The 19,096-nt window shown below is 35.4% G+C and overlaps 1 protein-coding gene across 1 annotated transcript; it reads right to left on the bottom strand.

Annotated features, from left to right (window-relative positions):
• Window positions 1-16,894: 16,894 nt before the first annotated feature.
• On the bottom strand, window positions 16,895-18,517 carry LOC118058282 (U-box domain-containing protein 40). Its single transcript, XM_035070999.1, has one exon. It carries the CDS (start codon window positions 18,515-18,517, stop codon window positions 16,895-16,897), a length of 1,623 nt encoding a protein of 540 aa, XP_034926890.1.
• Window positions 18,518-19,096: the final 579 nt, after the last annotated feature.

Genomic DNA, 19,096 nt, shown 5'->3' with positions numbered 1-19,096 from the left:
TTTTTTTTAATTTCAGATGCAGGGTATTGTATGAGCTTGATTTAGCCTAAAATTAATTAATTATATTCTAATCCAGCTTTATTTCTCTCTGTTTGTTTGATATGGATCTAAGCTATATAGCGCAAGTTTTAACCCACACAAATATGTATACACACCACAAGACCAATTTTTATACTTATCTTTTTGAAGTAAATTTAGGGGTGAGTAAAAAAAACTAAAAAGTTAATTGAATTGAGAAAATTAGAAAAAATAACAGAAAAAACTGAATCGTGAAAAAACCCGATTAAACTAATCAAAATTTTAAAAAAATCGACCAGTTCGGTTTGGTTTTATAAGTCTGAAATTAAAAAAATTGAATCAAACAAAATCAAACGCAAACAAAAAAAAAATAGAGCCAAATTAAAAAAAACCAAGTCAAACCAAAAAATCAAGCCAAATCGGTTTCAACCGGTTTTTGTCCTAAAAAACCGAATCGAAACTGGTCAGTTTAAACCAGTTTTGGTTTTATTTAAATTTTTTGGTTTAGTTATTTTTTTTATTGATAAAAACTACATCAAACTGAACCGAAAATGGACATGTCTAAGTAAATTTCCCTAAAAAAAAGTTACAAGTGTTATTTAATTATCTGTAATTCTGGACAACATTTTTATATATAAACTTCCAAAACATAAATTCAACTCCATTTCTAATTAATAAAGATATTAAAATTTAATTTAATTTGTAAAACTAGATTAATTCTGTTTTTTTAGTTATATCCCTATTCCTCCATCTTACAAAAACTTATATGGTAAGGGTAACAACGGAAAATTCTACACTATAGGGGTAGTGATAGAACAAGGGTAGAAAATATAGTTTACTCAAACTTATATAGATTAATTCTGAGACTAACACTCATTATATATATATATATATATTATATATATATATATATATATATATATATATATATATATATAAATTAACGGTGCATAAACAATAAGCTTAACCAAACATCTATTAGCGTTTATTAATATAGCTTTCATTTTTTTAATGCTTGTTCATGTAGAAGTGACAAATATTTAAATCTATAAACACTGCAAGGCAAAAAAAGAAAAAAGCCTATCTATATCCTTAATATTTAGCTCATGTATGATGAAATAAACTCTTTAAAATAAAAAGATGCCTAAGAATATAATGCTAATATTATGGTGTTAAAAATGAACAAAGTCATGTATATAATTTAGTTAACAAAAGACTCCTTTACACAAAAGTAAATTACAAATATTGTATAATATTAATTTTAGTAGGAAAAATTATATTTATATAATAATATTTTTATCTTTTCAGTTCTTGTTTGAAAGTGAATTGGACATTAAAAATTTATTTAAATAGGAAAAAAAAATACTTAGAATTTAATCTACTAGGAGGAAACAAGTATCTCAAAATCAAATAAAATGTAAATTCCATAGTAACCGGAAAAAAATAATAATTTAAACGAGTGGCAACGAATATAGAAAGTAGTAAATCATAAAATTGGTGGGAAGATGTTTTTATCTTTTCCTAATCATTTTTTTTTTATTGAAAGTTTTGTACTTTAAAATTTTGATAAATTGAGCACTGATTTTAATTTTTGTATGAAAATGAATGTTACAATTAAAAAAGGTATATTGTTATGTGATAATAATAATTGATTTCAAAACCAGTCGATGCACAAGAGACCATTGAAGTGATTTAACGAGTTAGTGGAGCTGCTTATAATTAGATAATAGATAGGTACTCCATACTTTGTTGTAATTTTCTTTATAAATTTCTCACAAATATTAGTTGTGAATTATTTAATTCATGAAAATATGGATAGTGATATTAATAAGTTATATATAACAAGAAAGATATGTAAGCTGAGATGATTGATAGGTGTTTGTGAAGAAATACCAAAATATTGGCTTCCATATGGAAATGTCATATTAATTGGCAACCAAGATGTGTCGACCGGATTGATTGGTATTCGTTAAGGAATACTAGATTATTGGCTTTCACATGAAAATGCCAGATTGATTGACAACTAAAATGGATTGATTAGATTGATTGATATTGATTAAGGAATACTGGATTATTGGCTTCCCTATAGAAACATTGGATAGATAGGCAACAAAGATAGGTTTGTTGAATAAATTGGTATTTGTTAAGAAATACTTTATTATTGACTTTTAAATTAAAATGTCGGATCAATAGGCAACTGAGGTTTAAAAGGGAAATTGGTATTTAAAAAGGAGTACTAGATTGTTGGTTCAACATGAGAGTGTGGAGTTGTTCTTTTTAACATCTTTTTCTATTCTTCTAATGCAATGCTCTCAGTCACCTCGTACTACTTTTTGTTATACGTCATGTGTAAGGAAAATTAAGGAAGGCTCATACTACCATGGCTGGAGGTCATCTCCTAACACATTCTCCCTATTTAAATGAAACCCCTCCCTTTAATATCAATAAAAACAGAAGTTAGGCTTAGAGTCTGTAGTTTTTGTAGTTCGTGTATTTCTTCTTCTTTTTTTTTGCTCAGCAAAGCATGAAGCCGATGCCCTTAGTCTTAGAAGAAGGGTCTTTTGAAGGGGAAAATCCACTGGTTATTCATGAGTAAGGCAGGCTCTTAAGATTCTCTAACAGTCACTTCCATACTTGGATTTGATGGTAAGTAAAGACCTGCAATATATTCATCGTAAACAGGAACCCAGTACTAAGAGCCTGATGTGAATAATTTAAGGAAGAAGTAGAAGAAGCAAAGAAGAAGAAGACAGTAACGTCAGATAATTATTGGATATCCTTTATTGAATGCCCTCAGGCTTTATATACAGGAATGAATAACAATAATGCTGGAAAGAAGGAAAGTGATTCCTGAAAGGAATCCTTATTATCTACCAACAACCTATTCAAACAAACTTGACTTGACTTATTCTATAACAACTTGGTGATAAGCATGATCCACGTCCATATGCCTCAACGTGCCCCTACTTTTGCCAAAATTCACCTCAGTTGCTATACTCACGTCCATAATACTACGTGTGCACATATCATTCCTGCCCCCTTAACAATCCTTGTCCTCAAGGATAAAAGTAGGGTAGGTCTTGGTAAATCTCCTTACATCCTCCCAAGTGGCATCTTCAACTGGTGCACCCACCCACTTAACTAAAATCTCAGGTTTAGGACAGTATTGCCCTTTGTGAACTACCCTGCGGTCAATGACAGCTTCAGGTTACGGAAGGATAGTTGCAGTTTCTGAAACAAGAGGGAGCTGAGCGATTGTGGGGGGAATGGACCCCAAATATTTCCGTAGCAAGCTAACATGGAATACGTTATGTATTTGCAAATTTAAAGGTAACGCTAATCTGTAGGACACTGATCCGACTTTGGCAATGACCTGATAAGGTCCAAAGAACCGCGAAGCTAGCTTCATAGAGCTTCGAAAGGCTACTGAATTCTGGCAGTAAGGCTGTAGCTTTAGGTACACATAGTCACCAATATCAAAGGAAACATCCCGACGATGTTGATCAACCTAACATTTCATTCTATTTTGAGCGAGCAAAAGATTTATTCGCAGCTCACGAAGAATGTGATCTCGATCACGCAGGTGCTCATCCACTGCTTGAACTTTAGAGGTGCCAGGAACATAAGATAATAAGCTAGGAGGTGGAACACCATATACCACCTCAAATGGTGTCACCTTAGTGGAAGAGTGGACAAATGTGTTGTAGCTGAATTCTGCCCAAGGAACCCAGTCAAACCAGGTTCGCGGTTGGTCCCCTGCAAAGCAACGTAAATATTGTTCTAGGACCCTATTAACCACTTCAGTTTGGCCATCTGATTGAGGATAGTAGCTGGAGCTCACACATAACTGTGTGCCTTGGAACTGAAATAGTGTTCGCCAAAAGGTGCTGATAAATATCTTGTCGCGGTCACTCACAATAGAGGTAGGAATGCCATGCAACTGAACTATGTTGGAGATGAAAGCCTTGGCAACAATGATGTCTGTATAGGGATGTTTCAATGGAATGTTGTGGGCATACTTAGATAAACGATCCACAACCACCATAATGCAGCTGTAGCCATGAGAAGAGGGTAGCCCTTCGATGAAGTCCATGGAGATGTCCGTCTAGACTTAGTTTGGCACTGGTAAAGATTGGAGTAACCCAGCTGGTTTCATGCAATCAGTTTTGAAACGTTGACACCTCTTACATTGTTGTAAGAATTCTTTGACTGTGCGGTGCATATTTGGCCAAGAGAAATCTTGCTTTATACGGGCAAGTGTTTTATGGAACCTAAAATGCCCACCAACAGGAGTTGCATGACAATCAATCAACATCTGTGGAAGGAGAGTGGAAGTGGGACTTAAAAAGACTTTACCTTTCCGAAACCAGACTCCATCTCGTTGGACCATGAATGGGTTGTTTGACTTGAAGTTAGCATAAAATGGTTCTTGCTGCACTTCTTGCTTTAGGGTTGGCCACCAATTTGCTCGCGGAGCAGATATAGATAAAAACTGGAATTCCACCACCCTGGACAACGAATCGGCTCCTTGGTTTTTAGTTCCCTTCTTGTACTCAATCACATAATATACCCCAGTATTTTAGATAGCCAACGTGCTTGTGCTGGTGTAGTTATTCGTTGCTCCAAGAGATATTTGAGACTCCTCTGGTCTGTGTGAACCGTGAAAGGTTTTCCAAGCAGATATGGTTGCCATTTCTGAATAGTATTAATGATGGCAAGCATCTCTTTTTCATAGGTGGACAAGGTTAAAGAGGAACCCTTTAGTGCCTCACTAAAGTACGCTACTGGTTGGTTTTGTTGAGAGAGAATTGCTCCAAGTCCAATGCCACTAGCATCACATTCAACCATAAAGCCTTGAGAAAAATCTGGCAGGCGCAGGATTAGGGATGAAGTTAAGGTTATCTTTAACTTGCTAAAGGCCATATCAGCCTCTTCATTCCATTGGAATCCCTCCTTGGTCAGCAATTGGGTAAGCGGTGCTGCTATACTCCCAAAGTGATGAATGAATTTTTGATAATACCCAGCCAACCCTAAAAATCCGCGGACTCCCTTTGTTGTTGTCGGTGTAGGCCACTCAATGACCATTTGTATCTTGGTGGGATCAACAGAAACACCTTGTTGTGAAATGATATGGCCTAGGTAGTCGACTTGTGTAACTCCGAATCGACATTTAGACTCCTTAGCACACAATTCATTGTCTGCCAAAATTTGCAAATGAGTGAGATGATCTTCCCATGATGTAGAGTATACCAAAATATCATCAAAGAAAACCAAAATAAATTTCTGGAGATAAGGACAAAAAAGGTCATTCATGAGGCTTTGGAAAGTTGCGGGGGCGTTAGTGAGACCAAATGGCATAACAACAAACTCATAATGCCCTTCATGTGTTCGAAAAGCCGTCTTTGGAATGTCTCCTTCGCGTACCCAGATTTGATGATAGCTGGACTGTAGATCCAATTTGGAATAGTACCTGGATCCATGTAGTTCATCTAAAAGTTCATTGATCACCGAAATTGGATATTTATCTTTGATGGTAATTTCATTCAAGTCGCGATAGTCCACATAGAATTGCCAAGCTCCATCTGTTTTTTTGACCAGTAAAACAAGTGATGAGAATGGACTATTACTTAGCCTTATCAAATCTGACTTCAAAAGTTCCTGCATCATTTTCTCTATCTTGGTTTTTTGGTAATAGGGATATCTGTAGGGTTTAACACTTACTGGACCTGAATTCGGCTGCAATGGTATATGATGGTCATTGGATCTTTTAGGGGGTAAACTGGTAGGCTGTTCAAACACATGAGAGAATTTGGAAAGAAGGCTATGCATATCAGGAGGGTGATGTATAGTGTTATTACCGGAACCAGAGAGGATGATTTGAAGAAAAAAACCAATTCCCTGTAGCCCTTGGAACTCTTTGTCTGTGAAAGCTGTGTTGTCTGTGTGCCTTAGTCCATGAAGGGTGTGTGTCTCTCCCTGCCTTTTGTAGCTCATCGTGAGCTTTTTGAAATACATTTCAATGGGACCGAACTTTCAAGCCACTGTACACCCAGCACTAACTGACAAGCGGTAACTGGAAGAATATAGTAATTGGCAGTGATGGTTTGCCCTTGAATGTTCAGTGTAAAACCTTGGCATTGTCCATTGTAGGTAATCTTCTCCCGGTTAGCAACCATGACCTGGAACTGTTTGCTGCGGTTTACTGGCAACCCAAACTTGGAGACCACCGCTTGATCAATGAAGTTGTGAGTACTACCTCCATTGATGAGCACTGTTACACTCTTGTTCCTCAAATTGCCCAACACACGTAAGGTTTGAGGGTGTTCGGCACTAGCAATGGCATGAAATGAGATTTCTGGCATGTCTTCAGAGTTCAACATATCTTGAGAATCATCAATGCCTTCCTCAAGGCTCGTGTGGGAAGTGTCTTTGATCATAAACAGCTGAGGACGTTCACAGTGATGACCTGGAATAAATTTCTCATCACAATAGTAACATAGCCCTTTCTCCCTTCGTTCCCTAGCTTCTTAATTGGCTATCCTTCGGAATGATGTTGGAGAAGGAGTTGCTCGCTGTGATGGGGGTGGTCCCAGAACTCCTGCTGCTGAATTGGTGGGCACCCTAGACGTCAGCATAGTGTGTGATGATTGGTTTGGAAGGCTGGCTTTCTTATGTAAGAGATTGCGCTCCTCAAGCAGTCGTGCAACTCCAATTGCATCTGCCAATGTGTGAGGCTGTTTGATCTTGACATCGATACGAATATCATCTCGAAGACCGGCAACAAAGCACCCTATGAGGAAACCTTCAGGCAGGTCGTCAACTTGATGGGAAAGTCTTTCACAGGCTTCCTTGTAGGCTGCCACAGTGGTGGTTTGTCTGAGATGCGTGAGTGACTCTGATGGATCCTCATATTTTGTGGGTCTAAAGCGTAGCAAAATTGCCTGGACAAATTCGCTCCACATGAGGGGTCCTCGAAACTTGTTCAACCATTTATGCCATTGAAGGGAAATTCCATCTAAGTGGAAAGAAGCTAACTGGACTTGTTGAGCAGGTGTAATGTTCTAAAAATCAAAGTATTGCTCTGCTTTATACACCCAACCTGTAGGATCATTACCGTCAAAACGTGGAAAGGAGAGCTTGAGTTGTGGATGTGGTTGACCATTGGTGTGAAGAGAACGGGAAGTTTGGAATTGTGATGATCCTTCTGGTGCGAATGGGTTGATTTTAGGAGAGTTAGGATTTGGATTTCGGTTGGTGCGAAGGGTTTGTAGTTTAGTTAACACTGCTTGTAAAGTAGAATTTACCTGATCAAAACTTGATTCATGCCTAGCTAAGGCTTCATTGACCTCATTGCGGAATTCAGCATTGCTTTTTCCACGAGTGCCCATGATGATGACTTGGCTCTGATACCACTGATGTGAATAATTTAAGGAAGAAGTAGAAGAAGCAAAGAAGAAAAAGACAATAACGTTGGATAATTATTGGATATCCTTTATTGAATGCCCTTAGGCTTTATATACAGGAATGAATAACAATAATGCTGGAAAGAAGGAAAGTGATTCCTGAAAGGAATCTTTATTATCTGCGAACAACCTATTCAAACAAACTTGACTTGACTTATTCTATAATAACTTGGCGATAAGCATGATCCACGTCCATGTGCCTCAACGTGCCCCTACTTTTGCCACAATTCACCTCAGTTGCTATACTCATGTCCATAATACTACGTGTGCACATATCAGAGCCCTCATGTGAGATTATGAGTCAAAATTAATTGGGTAGACAAGATAACTCAGAGTGAGTTTGTTTGAACTATCATCTATATGGTATTAATAATAATAAAAATATATACTCATTGGGAAAGGAGATGATACCATAACGTGTGTGAAAGTTGATTCACAAAGACAAATAAATCTTGATCTCAATTTGATATTGTGTGAGACTCCAAACATCATTAATATTCTTTACTTGTACCCTTATGATTGTCATCTATTTTTTGAAATTTAGATTTAATTTTTGCTATCTTATTGTGTTCCAAAGAATTTTGGATGATTTGATGCACTTGGACACTATAAGAAAAAGCAAGTTAGATAGAAATTAAAGAAGTCAAGGAAAAAAAATAAGATCATATTATCACATTAATTTTTATTCATTTATAAATTTTATAAATATGATAAGACATAATTATCATTACAAGAGTGAAATTAATTAGATTGTGATAAAGACACTACTAGATTTAACAATTTTATCGATGAAATTTTTTATCGGTATTTACACTAACAATCCATCTGTGATTATTTTACCGATGGGATCACGAACATAAAATATCCATTGGAAAAATACTCGTCGGTAATTTCTGGTCTATTGATGAGTCCGTCGTTAATAAATTTACCGATAGCTTTACAAACAAAACATGCACGCCAAAAAACATTACTCGCTTTATTTTGTTGGTAATTCTCTCGGTACAATGTAGCATATCACCGACAGTTGAACCGTATGTAATTCCATCAATAAAATTATATATCATCGACAAAATGTCATCAGTAATTCTATCAATGAGTTAACAATTGCAGTGGTATTTTCAGTAATTATGTTTCAACTCTTTGAAATATACTGACAGACTTATTTCGTCATTGAGTTAACAGTAGCAACAACATTTGCAGTAATTCTTTTCCAACTCTCTGAAATATACTGATGAACTTGTTTCATTGGTAATATCATCTTTTATTATTTAAAAATATATTTTAAAAAAATTATATTGAACAAAAGTAGAAAAATAATTAAAATAATGATGAAATATACTGACAAACTTGTTTTATCGGTAATATCTTCTTTAATTATTGAAAAATATATATTTTAAAAAATATATTGAACAAAAGTAGAAAAATAATTAAAATAAATTAAAATAATGATGACAACATTTATTAATTAACTATCTTAACTAAATAAATTTGTAAGATATTGGTTTAGCTCAAGTTTATTCAATCTATTTTAATAGTTCTCTTACTTCATTATCAATTATCTATATAAATTCGAATTTTTACACATTTACTGGAAATTACAACTTGACAATAAAATTAACAAAATATAAAACTGACCTATTAACAAAGTCATTATTTATTTAATCACAACACTGAAATAAAAATTTCAACATAAGTTTCATCAATCTACAAAGAAATACAATTTTATAAAATCTAAAACAAACCATAACATGTACAAATCATAAATCCATATAACAAGTTTGTTTGAGAAAAAAAACTATAAAACAAGTAAACACTCAAACAAAATACATATACTACAAAAATATGTAAAAAAATTAACATTTTAAAATTATGTTCAAATAAAAAAAGGATAGATTTGCTTACTTAAGGTGAAAAATCCTTAATAAAATTTGAATAAGAACACAGATGTTGACAAATCAAGTGTTATGATGGCTGAATTTGTTGTAGGAGGTTGAATTGTGTTGAGATTGGGGGTGGGGGTGGCTATTTGTTGCAAAGAAAAATGCATAAAGAAGAAGTAGAAATAGGGGAGGGGGAGATGAAGGTCAAGCATCAAGTCATAAATTAAATATTACCGATGAATTGACCAATAAAATTATTCTGATAGTAACGCTGCCAACAATTCTGTTGATATAAATGCCACATCATCATACGATTTTTTTTTTGAATTTCACTGTAATTATATTTGTAACATCACTAGTATATACCAATGAAATTTTTTCATCGGTATATTCACAGATAAATTTTACCATCAGGTTAATTATGTCAGTAACGTCGTATGTCAAATTTACATGTCATCGTACTGTTTGAATTTTTTTATTCCTTATTTTTCTATAGCAATTCCCTTGGTATATACCTTGTAAATATTTATGTCGGTGTTTACCTACAAATTTAGCGATGGAAATTTTTATTGGTAAATGTCACATCAATATATCGATGGAAAAATTCAATTAGTGTTTTTGTTTGTATATATTAACTTTCTGGTAATGAGACAAATATGGTAAATGATCTAAGGTATTGTCTATTACATGTACTCTAAACCCCATTATCTATTTGTTACGTATAAATATTGGAATGTAAATGAGAGAGTTGATCCCATTATGGGCTAGTAGGAGATGAAGAAAATGGATCATGGATCCAAGTCACCTATGATAGGTCAACATGGACCTTGATCCCATGGAATGGAAGGAGGGGATAAAATTAAAAAAAAAAAAAAGTATTAAATGAGTTTAAAAAAAAGCATATGGAGAGTTCTAAAAAATGAGAATAAGAGAGCAAGGGAGAATAAAAGTTTTCACAAACTTTTCTAAGAAAGTTGTCATTTATTAAGAACGAAGCCAAAAACTCTTTCAAACTCTCCAAAAAATTGGACATTGATGCAAATATTAAGCAACAAGGTTTAAAAACCTGTGTAAAGTGTGGCTAAAATCGTTAATTGTGTTGAGGTTATTGATTCTCATTATATATAATGTATGTACAGTTGGAAGATCCTATATAATAGGAAACAAACAGACGTAACAGATATTTTTCCTATAAACTAGAAAAGATATGTACATAATAACACATCTTTTAAGATCAAGGGAGGAATTGGATTCCTTATCACCCCCTACAAGCTGATCATAGTATAAGGAACCACGTGAAGCTAGTTATGGAAAAGTATGAATTGAGGCTTGGTGACTCCATTGGCAAAAGAATCGGTAAGTTAGAGATAAAAGGGATCAAATATGACTTTTAAGAAACCATTGGCAATGAGTTCACGAACAAAATGATAGTCAACAATATGCTTAGATCGAGGCCGAGTGATAGGATTGACTGCTATAAATATAGCATTTTTTTTTGTCGCATAATATCTTTAGAGAGGAAGGCAATTGTAGACGTAGATCATGAAGTGGCTAAACAATCCAAGCAACTTTAGCAATAGCAACGACTAAAGATTGATACTCAGCTTTGGCACTGGAGCGAGAAACAATGGAATGCTTCTTGGAGCACTAAGAAACAAGATTAGGGCCTAAAAATATAAGATAGTCAGTGGTAGACCGATGTGTATCAGAACAGCTAGCCCAATCAACATTAGAATAAGCAAGTAACTAATGAGAAGGGGTGCGGTGAAGTTGAAGGCCATGATGGACTGTGCCTTTAATATAGCACAATATGAGTTTGAGTGCTCGAAAATGATCTTCAGTCAGAGCATGCATATATTGGAAAATGGAATTGACATTGTATGAAAGATCATGACGAGTAATGGTCAATTATTGTAAGGCTCCGGAAAGAGACCAAAAAAGGGTGGGATCTGAAAATAGCTTCTCTTTAATGGAGAGATGTTGATTCACTACAAAAGAAGTGTCAATGGGTTTGGCCTTAACCATGTCAACATATTGTGAAAGATCAAGAGCATACTTGATTTGGCTAAGGAATAAGCTATGAGAGTCATGTTGGACTTTAACACCAAGAAAATAATGTAGAGAACCCAAATCTTTCATAGCAAATTCTTTGGATATCCGTGTGATAAGAGTCTTGATCAAATTGGGATTGTTTCTAGTAATTACCATATCATATACATATAGCAAGAGATAAATTGTGTCTGTTGTGGTATAATGGACAAACATAGAGGAATCAACCTTCTTGAGAAAAAAATCAAGGTTTATTAAAAACAAACTAAAGTGTTGGAACCAAGCATGAGGGGCTTGTTTGAGTCCATAAAAAGCACGCTTCAATTGATATACATGGTTAGGAAATTGCGGATCAATGTAGCCAGGTGGTTGGTCCATATATACTTCTTCAGAAATATGACCATGAAGAAAGGCATTCTTAACATCTAAATGATGTAAAAGCCATCCAGAAATGACTACAATGAATAAGATAATCTGAATAGTAGTAGGATGCACCACAAGATTGAACGTGTCTTCAAAATCAAGCCTATGAATTTGAGATAAGCCCTTGGCCACAAGATGAGTCTTATGACGCTTAGTGGATCCATCAGCATGGGGTTTGGTCTTAAAGATCCATCGACAACTAACCATATTATAATTTACAAGACACGGTACAAAATCCTAAGTATCATTCTTTTTCAAAGCTTGTATTTCATTATCCATAGCTGAGAGCCATTCAGGGTGTTTGACAAAAGCTTTGAAACCCGAGGCTCTTGTAGAGCAAAAAGGACCTGAAAAAACTAAGAAGAGGGTGGAATTGTTAATGCATGATATGCCTTAGGTTTAAATATACCAGCTTTCTTCTAGTAACCATTGGGTGAAGGTTGGTAGATGTTGTTAGTAAAGGAACAGATAGGGAGGGCGGACTAGGAGACAGGATGGTAGGCACAACAGAAGATGTCCGGGGAAAGGATTCACCAAGATCATCACTACATGGCAAACAAATAGGATTTGAAATAGGAGAAGATAACAACAAATTTGTAGAGGCATGAGACATATTATTATTAGATTCCAAGAAATCAGAAAAATTAATATAAGGTGCTAAACTATGAAGTTGTTGGATATCATCACCCGTATAAAAAATATAGTTTCATAAAATTAGACATGTTGAGAGACATAAAATGCTGTGTCTTACGATCAAAACAATGAAAACCCTTGTGAAGGGGGCTATAACCTAAAAAGACACAAGAAGAGGATTTGAGAGATAATTTGTTAGGAGCATAATCTCACAAATAAGGAAAGCTTAAACATCCAAAAGTGCGAACCATAATGTAGTTGGGGTATTTACCAAACAGGAGCTCGTAAGGAGTTTTGCCATCAAGAGTTTGCGAGGGGAGTTCGTTGATGAGATAAACAGTTGTCAAGAAGGCCTCAACCCAAAAAGGCAACGAAACACAAGCATGAAACATAATAGCGAGTCTTCTTTTAGTGACATATCGGTGTTTACGTTCAGCAATCCCATTTTGACTCAGTGTATAAGAGCAAGCAATGCGTAACACAATACCATAAGATGTGAGGTGAGAGCGAAATTTATTATTTGTAAATTCAATTCCACCATCACATTGGAAGGACTTAATTTTAGAAGAAAATTAAGTATCAATACAATGTTGAAAGTTGATAAAGGTATCAAAAAACTAGATTTGTGTTTTCACGGAAAAAACCAACTGAATTTGGTATAATCATCAATTAACACTACATAATATCAAAAATCAATTATGGAACAGACAGTTGAAGGACCTCATAAATCATAGTGTAAGCAATCAAAAGGTAATCACAACAAGTATTATTAAGTGAAAAGGGTAAATGATGGCTTTTGCTAAGATTACATCCAACACATAAACTGGAATCCAAACCCATTAATTTATCACTTCAAGAAATAAAACCTGACTTAGAGAAAGAGTCGATAGTATAAAAGTAGGATGACCTAGACGAGCATGCAATAAATGAGTAGAGACACGTGGTTTATATGAAGACACTATGGAAGAAAGGGCATGATGATGTTCCTCGAGCATGTATAGGCCATTCTCACATCTACCGACCCTAGCACCACGCCCGTGACTCGGTCCTGTATGGTAAACCAAGAATAAAAAAAGATGACACAATAATTATTATCCTTAGTAAGTTGACTTATTGAAATAAGCTTTTTCATAATACTAGGAACAACTAAAACATTAGATAAAAGTAGTGAGTTGGGAGCAAGAGTGGTGATTAGTACTTAAAAGTGTATTTTTATTAAGGTTTTATATCATCATTTTGCACTTGAAGTATTAATAACTCCTTAACTAAAACATGTTTTATAATAACATAACTAATAATATAAGATACCTTTAATTTATGGTAAATGTTCATCTTAAATGCAGGCCTATCACATAAATGAAAGGATTGATTGATGAGTTTAAGTATTGAAATTGAAAGGACAAAGAAAGGGTCAAACTTAGAAAAGAGATGTTAGTGCAGTCCAAACTGGAACACTGTTCGGTAATTGGGTCATATCTTGAGTTCTAGATGTCCAAATGACCTCAATTTTTTGGATAGATTTTGTAGGACATAGGCCTACAACTTTAATGTGGAGTTCAAGATTTAAAAAGGCCTTTTTCAAGCCCAAATTATAGCAACAATGAAAAATTCCGAATCTGTCCTATAACCTAGACACTGTTCAGTGTTCAACCCATATTTCAAGTTTTAGAAGTCCAAACAACTTTAATTTTTTTTCCTGGAAATATAAGACAATTTCCTATAACTTTCATGAGTACAGGTGGTTCCAGTTCTGATGCTAGCAATGACGTTTTATTCAAACAAAAAGATAAGGATTTTCACCAAGTCAAGAGTTGGCCACCTACTCAACAATTAGTTATCAAATCAATAGTTCCAAATCTTGGCCTGTAAAAGGAGGCATTTGCCATGCATTTAGGTGTTTGGTTATTCAGATCAAGAACTTGCTCTTTCTCTCTCTCTGTATATTTTTTGTAATTCTTAATTTTGCTGTCATTAATATCTTGTTTATGCTTTTCATTTCCTTTCCTTTACTTAGTTAACTTGTATCTTATTTATGTATTTATTTATTTATGTTTCTCTTCTTCATTATGTTTAGCTAAGTTTATTATGTCAAGGTGAAAAGGTTACACTAATGGTGTAATAATAAGGATGGTGTAAACTCAACATGGACCTTAATGTTTAATATTAACATGTCGTATCTTTTTATCTTACTAATTCTTAATACCTTGCTTGTTAAATGGTTAATATAGATTTGTGTTGTATAACACTTGGTACAACAAATGCTTGCCCTCTCATAGCCCAACCGTATGGTATTACCTACGCCCAACCGTATAGTATTACCTACACCTGTGCTATGAAAAGAACTTGATTTGTTGTTAACATAAGTTAGCATCATGAATTCCTGATAGTATTTAAAAGTTTGGTGCTACATAAATAAGATAATTAATATGATCATGTTAACAATTTATAATGAGCTATTAATGACAAATCATCCGATTGGAACCTTCTTTGTGCGTGGTTTCCAGTTGAGTAATAAGAGTTTATACTATACTTTTTTGAAATACCATTAGTGGATCCTTTAACCTTGACATTTGTTTTTATTATTGTTTAATTCCTACATTAATCTTCCATCTCAAAGTTGTCATCAACTTCTTTTTCTTCTTTTTCATTATTATTATTATTGTTGTTGTTGTTGTTGTATTATTGTTGTCTATAATTTATACAATTAACCTCCATGTGGTCCGACCTTTGTCTTGCCGGGTTATTTATTACTTCGACACTCCTGTACTTGGGAGAAGACATCAATCTTTTGTTCGTGTTAAGTGGAAACGGAGTCAGTGTGAGAAATAGAAAGAAACTGACCATTACCAACCATCACCGTTTTATTACCAAAGTAGACAACAAAAACATTTACACCCTCGGGATCATTTGTCATGTGAGAGGTGGCATCAAAGTCCGGATACCAAGCAGAGTCGTTGGAGTCCGAGGTTGAACAAGTAGTGAAAGCCTTAGCAAGGCTGGCATACTACTTTTTCTTGAGATTAAGAAATGTCCAACACCATTTAGCCAAATGTAATCCTTGTCGTAGAGTTGACAATAAACTGGAGAAAAATTAGATGATTTTGAGGCAGAGGTAGTGGAAGGTTTTGGCTTTCCTTTGTTGGTGCTTTTTGGTCTAGTGGAAGAATGTTGTTGAGCATAGAACACCGAGTTGGTAGATTATTGACACACCAATCTTTCAAAAATCTCATGGCTCAAATCTTTCGGTATGATATTTGCAAAAGAAGGTAACGAAAACTAGGAAAGCATTATAGTTGAAAAGATATTATAATCGAGACCTAAGGCTCTTAAGAACCAGTGGACTTTATCTAGGTCGTCAATGGGTCAATCAATTGCTGCCAGTTGATGGCATAGGCCTTTAAAAAGTTGAGAAAATTCAGCCACGGATTTGAAGCCTTGCTGCATCAGTTGAAGTTCTCGAGTCTTGGATTTGTGAGAGAAAAAGGCTTCAAGAGTAGTCCAGGCCTCATCACATAGGCCTTTAAAGAGTTGAGAAAATTTAGCCATGGATTTGGAGCCTCGCTGCATCAGTTGAAGCTCGTCTTTGAGTTGAAGTTCTCGAGTCTTGGATCCGTGAGAGAAAAAGGCTTCAAAAGTAGTCTAGGCCTCATATACATGTTTCAAACCAAGTACCTCACTCATAAATTTCTCCGTAAGAGAAGAATAGAGGAGACTTAGGGAGTCTGATCTGTATTCAACAAGGAAGTGTAGGTTGGATTCACTTGGGTGGTGCCGTCAGAACCAATAATCTACAGAGAAGGGGTTGAGACACTACCATCTAGAAATCCAAGTAGATCATGGCTTGTTAACAGCGGGATAGACTAATTTCTCCATAACAGATAATTTAAGAAGGTAAGTTTAATGGTGAGCATATGCATCATCGTATTTAATGGAAGTGAAGGTGATGAGGACGATACAATCATGAAAAGGATCAGGTAAAAAGAAAAAAAACTAGATATGCTCTGATACCATAACAAGATTTAAAAACCTGGTAAAGTGTGACAAAAATCCTCAATTGTGTTGAGGTTATTGATTCTTATTATATATAATGTATAAATAGTTGAAAGATCTTATATAATAGAAAATAAAGAGATAACAAATATTTTTCTTATAAACTACAAAAGATACATACATAATAACAAATCATCTAAAATCAATAAAAGAATCGCATTTCTTATCATTAAGTATAGTTTGTGTTCATATAACATGCAGTACATTTACTTGGTGTTGATTTGGTGGTGAGTATTGAAGATACGTTTAGACTAATTATAAAAAAATCCATGAAACATTTTACAAAAAAATGAGCTTTGATTTTCTTATATTGATTTTTTCAACATTAGCATTATTTATTTGAAAATTTTTATGAATATATAAAAAAATAGTCTAAGCTCATGCGTTTGTGCTTAGCCCATCCTTTCCACCACTGAATCGACATGGAGTTGATCCCGAGTCCTCTAGCACTTCCTCCCAATTCACATCCTCTTTCTCCATTCTTGTCTCCGTCATCATCTTGAATATTCTCCTTACCTTCTCCTTAGTCCGCTCGCTTCCTGTCTTCTCCACTTGCATCAACACCTCCACCGCACCTGCTGCTCTTGCCAACCCTTTAAACCTCAGACTCCCATGACTCAGTCCATACAAAACAGACACACAAATATCCTGAGTTGACTCAAATTTTAAATCACTTCTCCTCAACAAGCCCAACAAAACCTCCACCCCGCCTGAATCACACATCGCATGCCGGCCATCCGGACTCAAAGCCAAGTTACACAATATTAATAGAACCCGACTCTCCATACGACCTGACTTGACCATCTCCAAAAGAATTGGCACTGACCCAAGTTTTACTAGCTTAGTGATGTTGCTTTGAACTAGTGAGAGATGATATAAAGCTAAGCTCGAGTAATGCCAAGTCCGGTCACTCTCAGCGGATCGCAGCAAATGTAGAAGTGGAGGCAAAGCACCCAAAACGCCGATTGCAGTCTTGTTACGGTCATCAAGTGCTAAACTAAAAATTGCACCACAAGCATGCTCTTTTGCCTCAGGGAAACCTCCTTTTAACACATGAATCAACAAAGGAAGAATCCCAGACCGTACTATCTTAATTTTGTTATTTTTCTCTAAAGACAAATTAACTAAACAAGCAACTGAGTTGACTTGAATGCTTGTGTACCTCGAAATGATCAAAGGCTGTAATACTGAGAGAAGCCGAGAGGTACAAAGCTGCAGTTTGGTATCATCTTCTCTAGCTCTCGTTGTGTTTCTTAATGAAATGAGACCTTCTTCAATCTCAAACACTAGCGGGCTTTTGAGTTTTCTAACAAACTCTTCATCTTTGGGGTTAGGGTCAACGGCTTCTATCTCGGCCGTGGAGGAAGAAGGAGAAGAGTAGTAACTCGATCGAGTCTTGAGTTGGAGGGGAGAATCGTTTGAGCTCCAGGAGTCATGAGTACTTGGGGTCTGAGTGATCAAATCAGTAACTACGTGATCAATCCCAGCACCAGTGTCTTGATGTTCGTTCTTCTTGGGAGGTTTCGGTTTCTGTCGTTGGGTTTCTAATATTTTTGCGCGGACAAGCTTTTCTGCAGAGAAGAAATCGAGGGTCGTTTTATCATTAGGCGGGTCTAAAGAGTAATTTCTGCACCATTCGAGAATGGTGGATTTGAGAGCTAGATTGGGAATGACAGTGGAGAAATCAGGAACGGTGCCATCCATTAGAGTGGGTGTGAAACCCAGAGTATTGCAGGCTTGAACACAAGCACGCTCAAATGTATGCCCAGAGGAGACAATTACCGGGTCCTTCATGAGAGTACCGGAAACTGGACATAGAAACTCTATCGGGATTTCTGATGGCTTTGTCTTTTGCTTTGATGATGATGATGATGATGATGATGATCTGTGAAAGAAGATTTTCCGTTCTTTCTTTTCAGTTTGCGTGTGATGTCTCTCAATAGCTCCCTTGCGTATTGTCTTGTGGATCCTTAGCCTCGCCACAGCTTCTTGAAACTCCATGACTCTACATGTCCCTCTGCGTCTCAATCTCACTAACTGGTTTTGTTCAATTATTTTCCTCTTCTTTTGTAAGTATCCAAATGTTGATGTTTATCCATGGTTTAAGAAACGCAACAAAAGAAGAGAATGATCAGATGTTTGGTCAGCCAAATGCGGGATGTTTTGGTGCCAACAGAGATTGATCAAGAAGTTGAGGACTGGCATGATGGTCACAAAATGAAGACCAAGTCTTGGGAGAGCGAGAGAATTTGTTGGGGTTTGGATGATAATATGGTGATCTTGTGAGCTGTCCTATATCTTGATTCCTTCCTTTGCTTTCGGAGATCGAGCAATCGAAAAAGAAACAGATGATGCTCCGCGGAATTTTCCCAGAAGCTCAAAACTTGTCCCGCCCTCCCGTTCACACTCCCAGAATTTGTTAAAGAGTTTTCAACTCAAGATTTTTTAAAAGAATAGTAACAATAATGCTCATTAAAGAAAAAGTTATGCCTCATTAGCTGCTTCAAGCACTTAAGACAGTGCTAGTAGTATTTTTAAAGTATTTTTTTTTAAAATATATTAAAATATATTTTTTATTCT

Source organism: Populus alba, chromosome 17 (genome assembly GCF_005239225.2).
Source record: "Populus alba chromosome 17, ASM523922v2, whole genome shotgun sequence".
Lineage (NCBI taxonomy): Eukaryota > Viridiplantae > Streptophyta > Magnoliopsida > Malpighiales > Salicaceae > Populus > Populus alba.
This window is presented reverse-complemented; position numbering and strand designations above follow the sequence as displayed.

Coding starts and splice junctions, on each gene's coding strand:
- LOC118058282 (XM_035070999.1), bottom strand. CDS start 18,517: ATGGAGTTTCAAGAAGCTGTGGCGAGGCTAAGGATCCACAAGACAATA.